The sequence below is a fragment of the Symphalangus syndactylus genome, chromosome 3, assembly GCF_028878055.3.
Source record: "Symphalangus syndactylus isolate Jambi chromosome 3, NHGRI_mSymSyn1-v2.1_pri, whole genome shotgun sequence".
NCBI classification, from domain to species: domain Eukaryota; kingdom Metazoa; phylum Chordata; class Mammalia; order Primates; family Hylobatidae; genus Symphalangus; species Symphalangus syndactylus.
In genome coordinates, this window is record NC_072425.2 from 47511204 (window position 1) to 47523621 (window position 12418).

Genomic DNA, 12418 nt, shown 5'->3' on the forward strand with positions numbered 1-12418 from the left:
GGCCAGCCCTCGTTATTTCCTGAATGAGTGACTGGCGAGAATCCTATTTATCCTTCAAGACCCAAATCAATGGAATCTCAAATTGGTGACCAGGTTGGGAGCTTACAAGGAAGTGCCAAGCTGGGTATAGGCTGCAGGCCACAAAGATGGGCAAGCCAGGGACCCTGCCCTGAAGGAGGCAGACAGACCCGTGGGAGGCAGACAGGAGAATGCACTCGCACTACGGTGCGGGGTGTGTGGGAACAGGGCACTGGGCAGCTTGTCTGGTACCTGCTCCCACTGCCCCACCTCTTTCTGTGCCCCTGCCAGATCTGTCAGCTTCCCACTGGGCCTGGGTGCCTTGGGGACAGAGGGTGGGCTTGTTCCTCTTGGCACACGCAGTACCTGACATGCAGTTGGTATCTAAGAAATGTTTGGTGATCAATTAGATGAATGAATGAGGTTTGGTTTCTAGAAGAAAAAACTCATAGGGAGGTGACAGAAGCTGGGGAGCTGTGGTCATGGTGGGGGTGGAATCCTCTCTTCCTCATTTTCCCCCAAGTGGCCATGATCAGCAGACTGCAGAAGGCAGGCATGGCTTCCAGGGCAGGCACAGGCCATGGGTGGTGGTCCTCACCTCTGCGACTGTCAGCAGGTTCTCATTGCTCTCCCAGAGGAGGGTCAAGATGATCCCCTTAAAGTCCCTGCAACACACACGAGACAGATCCCTGAGGGGCCTGGTCTAGACACACCAACATGGACCACATGAACAGAACTTTCCAAGTGCTCTGTTTTGGCCATGACACTCCTTGAAATTACTCACTGTTGCCCAAGGACCTCTGCATACTCTGATTCCACTCCATAACAGCAGCTAACTTTCTTCTCGGTTGCATTTGTTCCTGCCCTTCCTCAGACCCCAGCTCTTTCTGACCACCTGGCTTTAATGATCTTGGATTAATGCCCCCTCAGCCTTACGACATGCTAATCAGGTGGATTTGGGATTGATTTCTGTGACTGGCTGATTAACCTCTATCTCTCCCAGCAGACGGTAAAGGCCACCAGGTGTTTAAGATCATAAACGGGAGGCCATCAGGCTGACACGGTTCCAGTGCCTGGAGTTTCTAGCTAGAAAACAAACCTAACTCAGAATGAATGGTCATAGTCTAGGAAAATGAAATGTAAGTTTAACCAATCAGAAATTGCCAACTAGGAACTTTTCACTTTAACCAAGCAAATATTTTCTTTGCCTTCCTTCTATGAACACCTTATAAAAGGTTTCCCCTAGTGTTCCCTCGGTGGATCCCTGAACCACCTAGGGTCTGGCACCGCCCAATTCATGAATGACTGACTGTTCAAATAAACTCATCAACATTTTAATGTGCCTGAGTTTATCTTTTGACACAGGACATGGACTTGTCTGTACTTGTTCACCATGGAATCCTCGGCCCCATGGCAGTGCCTGTACCGGGCAGTGCCTCGATTAGCTGAAAGAATGATTACTCCTAAATAGTAATCAAATGAACAGGACTTCATGTAGGACCAAACATCCTCCTGCATCGAGCTATAAAAAATAGAGAGCCAAAGTATTCAGGGTGCAGGAGCGTCCTTGGGTGTGGGACGAGGGAACTGTCTACCTGCCAGCTGGAGGCCACACCTGGGCTGCCTGATGTCACAGCCATCCTTCTCTGCCAAGTTCATGACCCCCAGAGACGAGGTCTCCAGGGTGAGAGGGCTGATGAGAGGGGGCCACTGTCTGGGGGGATCTCTGACATAGGGGGAGTGGGAGCTCCTTTGTGGAGCTTGACTTTCTCTGAAGGCTTTTTGTTTTCTGACCTTGGAATTTTGCTTGTTTGCTTGCAATGAAGCTATACTAAGTTGAACAGCTTTTGTTTTAATCACTGGAGTTACAGTAAAGGAAAAGAGAAATGGGGGAAAGCACTGAAAAAAATTACAAAAAAAAAGTTCAGACCTCGAATGGGGTCTTCTGCCCTACCACCAGGAAATGCTTGTTAGCTTGGAAAATGTGAAATGTTGATGAAAATGTTTCTCAACAAATTTAGGTGAAATGGGCTGAGACAAACTGACCTTGACCGTTGCTATCTCCTCTCACCCCTCCTCTGTCTGCTTGGACCTCCCTTTCCCCTTTCTGATTTTTCCCCTCAGCTGAGTCACATTTGCTGCACCCCCAACCCAAAACAGGTTAGGAAAGGCATGGTTACTCACTCAGCAGGAGGGGGAGGCTTGTCCCCAAGCACCTGGTACTTTCTCTCCATTTTGTTGGGCTTGGGGTGCCGTGTGAAGCTGTGGGACAAAGGTGGGTGGGTGGTCTGGAGGCTGTGGACAGACGCAAGGCAGGTCTGAGCCTGCAGGATCCCTGCCTGGGTTTCTGGAGGCATGGGGCCTTCCCGTGGGCAACCGGACTCCCATTTCTAGGGCCTAGCCCTTTGGGATGTGTCCCTTCTCAACAGCTGTGAGTCTACCTTACTGTAGGGTGAAACCTTAACCACCTTAACTGCTGAAACCCAACCACGGCTGCTGTGAGAGGGCTGCTGTGAGAGGGCGAGGCGCGGAGGTGCTCAGGCCCAGAAATTTGCATTCCTACTTCCCCGTGATGAGGACCCAAAGAAAAAAAACATTGAGCCACAGGTAGGGTTGCCAGATTTAGCCATAACAATACAGTACTCCCATTTAAACTTGAATTTCATATAAACAGAGTAATTTTCAGCATTAGTGTATCACATGCAGTATTTGGGATATACTTATGCTTAAAAATTAGGTGGTGTTGATCTGAAATTCCAGTGTAGATGGGCACCCTCTCTTTTATCTGGCAGCCCTAGTGACATGGACTTTGTTTTGTAACCTCTAAGAGACTGAACATGGAAACAGGTCATGGCTGGATCATATAAAAAATAGAGCTCTGCCCCATGATGTGCAGCAACCTACCCAGAAGGCCACCCCCACCTTGTCTACAAGAAGCCACCCAGGAAGTCAGCCTGCTCTAAGTCAGATTTGCAGGAAGTGAGATTGTCATCTTTGGGGATAGTCCAGGAAGCTACACAATATCACCTATAACAGTAGGTCCAAATGGCCAGGACTTAATTAATAGATGACAGCTTCCCTAATTTGTGTCCTCATTTCCAACTTCAGACCAACCAGAGAAGGCCAAACATGTCCCGTAACCAATCACGTGGGACGCCCTGCTTTCGGTGGGCAATCTCCAGCTTCCCCATGACAGCAGCCCCCAACCAGTGCACAGCTGGAGAGGAGGGCAATGCTTCCCACTCCTCTGCCTGCCCTGGGAGCTCTGCTGAAACACCCTGGATGGTGACTGACTCCCTCCTGTGGTCAACTCTGAGTCAATAGCCTTTGCTCTTCTCATTTGGCTGGTCTTTGTTTCTTTCCCCATTGCACACAGCACACATGCTCAAAAAGACCTTCTGGAGGGAAAGGCAAAGCAGGGATTCCCCTTGCCTTCTCAAAACCAGGAACGAACCCATGTCAACCAGGTTGACACAAACAGCTAGCGAGTCTACTCAGCCATGCGGCTTCTGATATGCACCTTCCATAAAATACGCATGTGGGGTAAACTTTGAGTCTAACAACCCCACTGAGGCTTGGTGGGCAGGGTGTCAAGGCCCAGAACTCTTTCTGTGGCTCTGTGATGTCCCTCCAGGAAAGCCATCTGCCCTGTCTTTCTAACCACGACTGTGTGTGGAAGGTGGCAGGGCTGAGATCCATCAGCCCCATGGACAACCAGCAAACTAAGGATGGCGCTCACCCCTCACTGCGCCCCATGGAGTCCCAGAGCCATGAGCGTTGTGGTGCCTTCTGAGGAAAAGCCTGGGAAAGCCATAGGTGGTCTCCTGCCTTTGTGTGGGGGGATGGACTGGGAAGGAGCGATTCTGGCTGCTCTGTGTCCTACCTTCCTGCAGAGGTAGCACTGGCGCTGGGTACAGCCTTCTTCCCAGAGTTTTCTGGCCGGCACCGATGTCGCTTGAAGCCTTTGGGTGACGAGGGCCCAGGACAGGAGCAGAGAACAGGAGGTAAGAATGAGCCACACAGCACCACCAGCCCCTGCCTCACTGCTGCCCCGAGACCCACAGGCCCGTGTGCCTCTACCTGTCTGGGACCGATCTTTGTCACAATGGTGGGTTGGCCATTTTGTGTTGGGAAGTCTGAAACCAAAGGAAAGGGTGTGAGCTCTTCTAAGGTGACCATGGGGATAGCTCAGGCCGGGCTCTGAGCAGCATCCCAGTTAGTCCTCAGCGCCACGTCAGTCAGTCCTGTCACGGGCCCCATTTCAGAGGAGGAACTGGGGCTCTGGGTGGGGAAGCCCTTTGCCTGAGGTCACAGGCTCTGAGGGGTGGACTCACGTGGGAACCCCAGTGTGTGAGGCCCCAAAGCTGGTCCCTGAAGGTCCAGGGCCAGGGGCAGGGGTGGCAGGGCCACAGGTGCACCCTGGGGCCACTCACTGCAGGATCTTCCTGATCACATCCACAGCTGGGTCCTCAATCAGGGGCTTCCCCATGCAGCTCAGCTGGGCGAAGGACTCAGGGGTGACCACGTCCAGGTTGGCCTCCTCTTCAAGGGCTTCTGAAGATGTCAGGATGTCACTGTCTTGCTCCTGGTCCTTCAAGATGGTGTTCTGCAGGCCAGAGAGAAGGGCCTGAGGGTGTAAGGACCGGCCCAGGTGCCAGCGAGGCAGCAGGCTGAATTCATGTTCCCTCCCACCCTGCCTCAGTGGAGTGGCTGCAGGCAAGCTGGCTGACTTCATTGAACCACTATTTTCTCCTCTGTAAAGTGATCTCCCTTACAGAGCCATTCATTGATTCATCTGTTTATTCATGCCTTTAGAAATGTTTCCTGGGTGCCTGCTCTTCACAAGTCTTTGCCCATGTTCTACGAACACAGGGGCCAGGAGGCCGTATATGATCCCTTCCGTCCCAGAGCTTGCGGTTTAGTCAGAAAAGACAGACATTTAACTTGCACTTATACCAGTAAATGCTTCTCCAAAACCGGGACCAGTGCTGTGAAAGAAAAGTTCCAGTATCTTCTGTGAGATTGAAATTAGACCTGCAGATGTGCCCGGTCAATGTTTTTGACCAAATGGATGGGGGAGTGAATGCCAGGCTGAGTGAGTGGCGAACTCCCCTTGAGCAGGCTCCTAGAGAAAGTGTGGAATTGGCGCCCACGGTGAGCACCTAGGCTGTTTTCTGTTTCATTCTGAGTCTCATCTTAGCAATGGTCTGTCAGTCCCTTGAGTGAAGGTCCTGGGAGACCTTCACTCAAAGTCTCCTAGTCACTCAATACCTTCACGCTAGACCCTTGGAGCCCCATGCTGCTGGACACCCCACCAGAGGTAGATGGATGCCTAGTGCTGGCTGCATGGTGGGAAGGGCCTCCCCATGGAAGGAAGGCTGGTCAAGGCTTGGTAGTGAGACCAGGGCCTAGCAGTGCTCTACTCTGCAGACATTGGCTGTCAGGCCCTTCCCTGGAACTTGGCTGAGCATCTCAGCCCACTGTGAGGTGTGGGCAGGGGTGGGGGTGATGCAGGCTCTGCCCATAGAGGCTTGCAGTCTCAGGGCAGACAGCAACTGAAATGGAGACCCCACCATGTGGTCTGCAGGCTGATGGGGAAGTGGGAGGTGCTATGGGCCAGGAGACCCCGATCCAGACCAGGGGGTGAGAGGAGGCTTGGTGGGGAGTGACATCTTAGGTGGAGTGAGAGGGATGAAGAGGCATGGAGGACAAGCCACAGAGGCTGCTGTGTGTCCAGTGAAAGGGTTTGGACTTTGCCCCGAGGGTAGGGAAGTGACATGGTCAGACCAGCCTCTTCCGGCCACGTTCGGGGAACGGACCATGGGAGATGTGAGAGGATGTGGGCATCAGGTGGGCAAGAGGCAGGGGTCTGGATGAGGTGTTGGGGGTGCCATGGGGAGAAGCCAGGACTGCCCCTGGGTGCAGGTGGGAAGGAAGAGGCTGAGAGGTGGGACTGGCTTGAGATTCCGTGGATAGGGTGAGTGAGGGTCCTGATGGAGCAGGTGGGGTAGTGCCAGGAGCTGAGGGGTCTCCTCCAAGACCAATGCAAGGAAGTGGCCCATTGGGGATTAGAATCCAGCTCTGACTTCACAGCTTGTGATCTCTCCACAGCATCTCAGTAAGCCTGATGTCCCGTGGAGGCCTGGGAGTCCCCTCTTCTCTTCGGCTCTGCTGAGCCCTGCAGGTCTCCTGGGAGCCCAGACAACAAACAGCTCATCCACCCTTTCCTGCCACCCCATCCCATTCCTTACGGTAAAGACCAGTTCAGTCATGGACACCCTGTCCAGGCTGCAGTTAAGGTACTGAATCCTCTGGCTCAGTTTTTCTTTCCAAGTTTGGACGAAGCCGAGGAGTTCTTCTGTGGTCACTGTCTAGTGAGAACAGGGAGGAAGAAAGCCCCAAGGAAGCAGACTGCAGGAGGGTGGGCAGATTCTGTGGGAAGTGTGGGAACAGGGGCTGGGCTGGTGAGGATGCCTCTTGGCTTGATGGAGGCTCCTCTCATGCAGGGAAGGCCCTTGGGGAGTGGGGAAGGCTGGGCTGGCTCTGCTAGGTGGCCTTCACTTCACAGTGAAGGACAGCGCACCCTTCACTGATGGGGACATCAGGAGTTCTCTTCCTGGATCTACAGGTTCAACTCTGGGCAAATGACTTAAACTTGCTCAACTGGATGGGGACACAAAATATTCCCTAGGATCTCCTCTGGCTCTCACATTCTATGTTTAGAAGGAAACATTTTTTTTTTGAGACGGAGTCTTGCTCTGTCATCCAGGCTGGAGTGCAGTGGCGCAGTCTCGGCTCACTGCAAGCTCCGCCTCCTGGGTTCACGCCATTCTCCTGCCTCAGCCTCTCGGAGTAGCTGGGACTACAGGCGCCCGCCACCATGCCCGGCCAATTTTTTTTTTGTATTTTTAGTAGAGACGGGGTTTCAATGTGGTCTTGATCTCCTGACCTCGTGATCCGCCCGCCTCGGCCTCCCAAAGTGCTGGGATTACAAGCGTGAGCCACCACGCCCGGCCAGAAGGAAACATTTGACCCAGGTGGCAAGGGTGTGCAGGAGTGTGTAGGAGAGTGATCTGGCCATCTCCATGGCAATGTCTAACACGCACCCTCTCGGTGCAGCACCCCACAGGTGTGCAGGAATGCGACGGTGACAATCTTCCCTCTCGTCACACATTCAAGGCATCACTCTTGTCCCCTAATCACCGCTCTGCAGACTGTCCAGCCAGCCTCCTCCATCAACACAGGAATGCCCGCACACCCATGCTCACATGCTCCTCACCTGGCTAGGAGGCTGGGCAAGCCCCTGGCACCCACCCAACACCCTAACAGGAGAGGACAGAGCAGGGGTTGGGAGGTGAGGATGTGAGAGACTGGACGTTTCTGTTCTGGAGAGGTAGAGCTGCCTTAAAGAGCCTGTTGAAGAGTTACAGCTGATTAACTTCATCTTCCCCCTGCTCCCCATTAGGGGGCTCATAAGGGAGATCAGGCAAGTCACAGGCAAAATATAGGAGCCACCTTTCCTCTGCACATCTGCATGGCAGGGCAAGTAATCTCAGTGGATGTGTAGAAACAAGTGCATGCGTATACATAACAGGGTTTAGAGTGCCTCTGTGCAAAATGAGAATAGTGGGAGGGACATTTATTCTGCAAACTATGCTTTGTGTGTGTTTACGCTTTTTTCAAGAGTCATGCAACATACTATATAAGAAAAAGCAATAAAGACAGAAAAATAAATGTCCTTTCAGTGCTAATAATAGCACTGCAACTCAGAGTCACTGAAATGGTAGAGAAAAGACAGAGAACAGTGAGGAGAAAGCTTCCCACTCCAGAACCTTCAGGCTGGGGTGTCTGGTTCTGGGAGCACCTGGCTGGACTGTTGAGGAAAGGTTCCCTGGTGTGGCCTGGGCGACAGGCCAGGGGAGACCAAGTTGAGCAAGTTTAAGTCATTTGCCCGGAGTTGAACCCATAGACCCAGGAAGAGAACTCCCGATGTCCCCCATCATTGAAGGGTGCGCTGTCATTCACTGGGGGACAGAGTCGTGCACTCATGGCAGAAAAAGAAGCACGTAGATATCCAGAGACCTGCTCTGAGGATCAGGGCCAGGCGAACACTTGGAACCACGCTCCCCACAAACTCTGTTCCAATTCTGACTTTTCATACTTTAAACAGAGAAAACCAGTTTCTGTGCTACGATCAAAAGAAGCAAGTGAGGCCGGATGCGATGGCTCACACCTGTAATCCCAGCACTTTGGGAGGCTGATGCCGGTGGGTCACTTGAGGTCAGGAGTTTTGAGACCAGCTTCGCTAACATGGTGAAACCCTGTCTCTACTAAAAATACAAAAGTTAGCCGGGCATGGTGGCGGGTGCCTGTAGTCCCAGCTACTCGGGATGCTGAGGCAGTATAATCACTTGAACCCAGAGGCAGAGGTTGCAGTGAGCTGAGATTGTGCCACTGCCCTCCAGCCTGGGTGACAGAGTGAGACTTTGTCTCAAAAAAAAGCAAGTGGAAAGTCAAACAAAAAGTGGTTTTTCAGGAGGCAGAGCCCTGCTTCTGTTATGCATCTGGGACTGAGTTCTCCTTACAGCAAGGGACACCTGGTAACATCCCAAGGGAGAGAGGTCAGAGGAAGCCAGACTCAGGCCTCCCCCATCACTAGACACTGCTCCATGCTTGCCTGGGATGGGTTGGGGGTGGAGAACAGTGGATGCTTTCTTTTTGTTACTTTCTTCATTCCATGAAACAGGGGTTAAGTAGGAAGGCTCAGAGATGTCCCCCCACCCCACCAACCTTGTGCTGGAGAAATCCTATACACACATGTAAGTTTATTTCACATTTATGACTTTAGTATGATATATCTTTATAATTCACATGCAGAACCCATTGAACACTTACGGTTTTCTCTCCCCTGGACTCTTGACAAGTTTTTATCTTGTTCTGAAGCTGTTGCAGAGAGAAATTTAATCCATTTGTTTGCGAATTGGATTTTGCCACCTAGAAAACCAGAGGTTCCGAGATTTTGTTTCTAGAATACATATTGTGATCTGGGAAATGTTCTGTGAAATATACCATCTGAGAAACTGATTAAGCACTGAAAAAAATGAAATCAGGGAAAAATATGCAGTTTTACCAGACATTGATACGAATTAAAAAGATTTTCTCCCCTCTCAAATAAGTAAGGTTCAAGCAAAATTGGCACCCCAGAGTGTGGTGAGGGAGTTTGGAGGACAGGCTCTGCTTTAGCAGGGCCAAGGCTGTAAAGACTCCCTGGAAAGCTTCGAGAGCCATAGAAAGGTCATGCTCTGACTCAGGACTGTGGCTTCCACGAGGCGCCCTAAGGATGCAGTCAGATTGTCCTGGCAAGTGCACAGGCTCTGCTCCAGCAGTGCAGAGCCAAGGCTGTAAAAACTCCCTGGAAAGCTTCGAGAGCCATAGAAAGGTCATGCTCTGACCCAGGACTGTGGCTTCTAGGAGGCGTCCGAAGGATGTGGTCAGACTGTCCTGGCAAGTGCACTTCTCACAGCATCACCTTTCATAACAAGAAGCAAAATTCACCAAATGTTCCTCCAGAAAGGAATGCTTAAATAAAAATGTCAACACATTCATGACAGAGAAGCCATCAGAATAGTGTCTTTGCAGAATATTTAAAGATTATACAGCTTATAAAACTGGTATAAATAGCAAACAGCCAATTTTGGCATATCCCCATATTTTCATGTATAGGAAAAAAACTTAAAAAATAAATTGAAATCTTAAACAGGGGTTATGCTGTATGGCAGAATTACAGTTTACTCTCTGTTTTGTATTTGTTCTATATTCCCAGTATTGTCCATGATGGAAATGTATTTTGTTTATCACAGGTGTTAGATATTTTGAAATGCAACCCCTGTACACTGTGAACAGTCCCCAGATATCAGCTCAGAAAAAAGAATCAGTGCCAGCACCAGCTGGAGGCCCATTAGGAATATGCTCCTCAAACAAGAGTGTGGTGACATGCCCTGGAGCTGTGGGCTCTGCTCCCTGCAGCTGCTTCCTGCTCCTTCTGGAATGACTGGAAGCCGGTCCTGAGAGGTTCATCTGGGGCCTCCACCATAGCCTGCCTTTATTGAGGATTCACTGTGCTCCAGGGACTATGTCATGAGTTTAGCACACATCAGCTCCTTTATTGGTGCCATAATATTAGGAATTGCTTTTATGATTCCCATTTCGCAGATGGAGGAATTAAATGCTTCCTGGGGTGAAACAGGCAGGAAGCTGGGTCTGGAGTCCCTATCTCAGAGCCTGAGATGCCAGCAAACCCTTCTTTTATCGAACTGCACTTGCCACTCCCAAAAGACAAGTCTGTCCTCACCTTGGCTTGTCCTAGCCCTAATGTGTCCTCAAACATTGTTCCCTGAATGGGCATTGACCTATGCAGATAACCTAGGCCCTTCATTTCCAGTGTACCCCAAGTCCCTCCCATCCCACTTCCACTCAGCTCTGGAATCAGAATGTGTCCCTGCTGACATTGTGCCCAGGCCATGATTCTCTCCCCATCAGCCTCACACTTCTGCCTCACTCCTACCCACCTCCAGCCTTTCTGTGGTCAGCAGTCAGGACCCCCACACTCCAAGTGCAGCCCTGAGCACACAGCTCCACCCAAACCCTTCCCAGATCCCCGCTGTCTGCCCGCTGGTGCTCTCCAACCACAGAGCTCCCCCATCTCTCCCTCGCACTCTTGCAGTCCTGGGCTCCAGCCCCCTGGATTTTCTCTGTCATCTCTCCAGAATGCTTCACTCCCCACCGCCTACCTGGCTGGTTCCTACTTCTCCCTCAAGCTTCTGGAATCCCCACTTTCCTAGCCCAGGTTAAGTCCTCTGGCCCCTCAATCCCCACGCAGCCACCTTCTCCTTCTGTTGCACAGATGGCCTGTTTGTGGTTAAGGCCATAAGCTCTGGTGTCGGTCAGACCTGGGTTCACATTTTGACTTTACCCTTTAAGAGCTCTGTGTTCCTACCTAAGTCACTAAAATACTGCCTCAGTTTATCTCTAAAATGGAGATAAAAACAGCACTTGCCTCCTATAGTTCTTGTGAGGACTAACACAGCTAATCAAAATAAGTAGCTTAGCAGGATGCATGGTGCTTAATAACTAGTAAACATTAGCAGTTATTAAGATTTCATTTTTGGCCAGGCGCAGTGGCTCATGTCTGTAATCCCAGCACTTTGGGAGGTTGAGGCAGGAGGATCGCTTTAGCCCAGGAATTCAAGATCAGCCTAGGCAACATAGGGAGACCCCATCTCTACAAAAAATAGAAAAAATTGGCTGGGCATGGTGGTGTGTGCCTATAGTCCCACCTACTTGTGGGACTGAGGTTGGAGGATCACTTGAGCCCAGTAAGTTGAGGCTACAGTGAGCTCTGTTCATGCCACTGCACTCCAGCCTGAGCGACAAAGCAAGACCCTGTCTCAAAAAAAAAAAAAAAAAAAAAGATTGTTTCTGTCTTCCTGGCTGGAGAGCAAGTCCCACGCATGGGACAGAGACCACAATGGCCTCCCAGCACCGGGGACAGTGCCTGGTGTGCAAGTGTGTGTGATAAAGATCCTTGATGAAGAATGAATCTGTCCTACCTGGCACTTGATGTTCACTTGCAGATTCGTCAGCAACCGCTGGATTTTCTCTATGAAAATAAGGTCCACAGACAGGTTATGGAATTTGCTTTCAAACCTGTTGATGATATCATTGGCCTGTACAGAGAGATAAAGGGTAAAGGACAGGGGCTTAATTTGGACCTTTTGGACTCTGAAAGAGGAGTGGGACAGGCCCAGTGAATGGTCGGATGGAGGGCTTGGCCCTCCCTTCAGAGGGAGTTGAGCAAGGGATACTGTGGAACCAGTTGGCCTGGGGCCTGGCTGGGGGCCCCACCTGGTCCAGGTACTCATTCTCCATCTTCTCCATGTTGAGCATGATGACACTTTCAACCAACTCTATCCGGGCAGCTTCCTTCTCCAGTCGGCAACACAGTGAATTGATTTCTTTAGGAGAAAAGTTGCCTCCCTCTGAAAACAATCTGAAAATAATCAAAGAGAAATAAAAGCCACAGGTCAAACCTGAGAGTTCTCATCTATCCCAAATACTGTGGCTGACACACACTTTTAATCTAGGCTTCTGGTTAGAGTTCAAGATGTGGGAAAATGAACGCAGATAGCTTAAGGACAGGAGTAGGATTCATAAATGGTGCGGAATTTCCATTTTTTGCAGTTCATCAGGTTGGAGACTCTAATAGACCCAACTGAAACAAAATTCAAAATAAAAATAGCTTTCTTGGAACTGTATAAAGGTAAAATTCCACATGAACTTGCCAGGCGCAGTGGCTCATGTCTGTAATCCCAGAAATTTGGGAGGCTTAGGCAGGAAAATC

General features: G+C 50.7%; 1 protein-coding gene across 1 annotated transcript in view; it reads right to left on the reverse strand.

Annotated features, from left to right (window-relative positions):
• Positions 1-12418, reverse strand: part of CCDC180 (coiled-coil domain containing 180) — a 99621-nt gene that overhangs the window by 10240 nt on the left and 76963 nt on the right. Inside the window, 9 exon segments of the mRNA XM_063636880.1 lie at positions 617-683; positions 2203-2280; positions 3902-4029; positions 4031-4154; positions 4452-4624; positions 6270-6389; positions 8914-9012; positions 11628-11744; positions 11923-12067. Coding sequence (XP_063492950.1) covers positions 617-683; positions 2203-2280; positions 3902-4029; positions 4031-4154; positions 4452-4624; positions 6270-6389; positions 8914-9012; positions 11628-11744; positions 11923-12067 — 1051 coding nt within the window.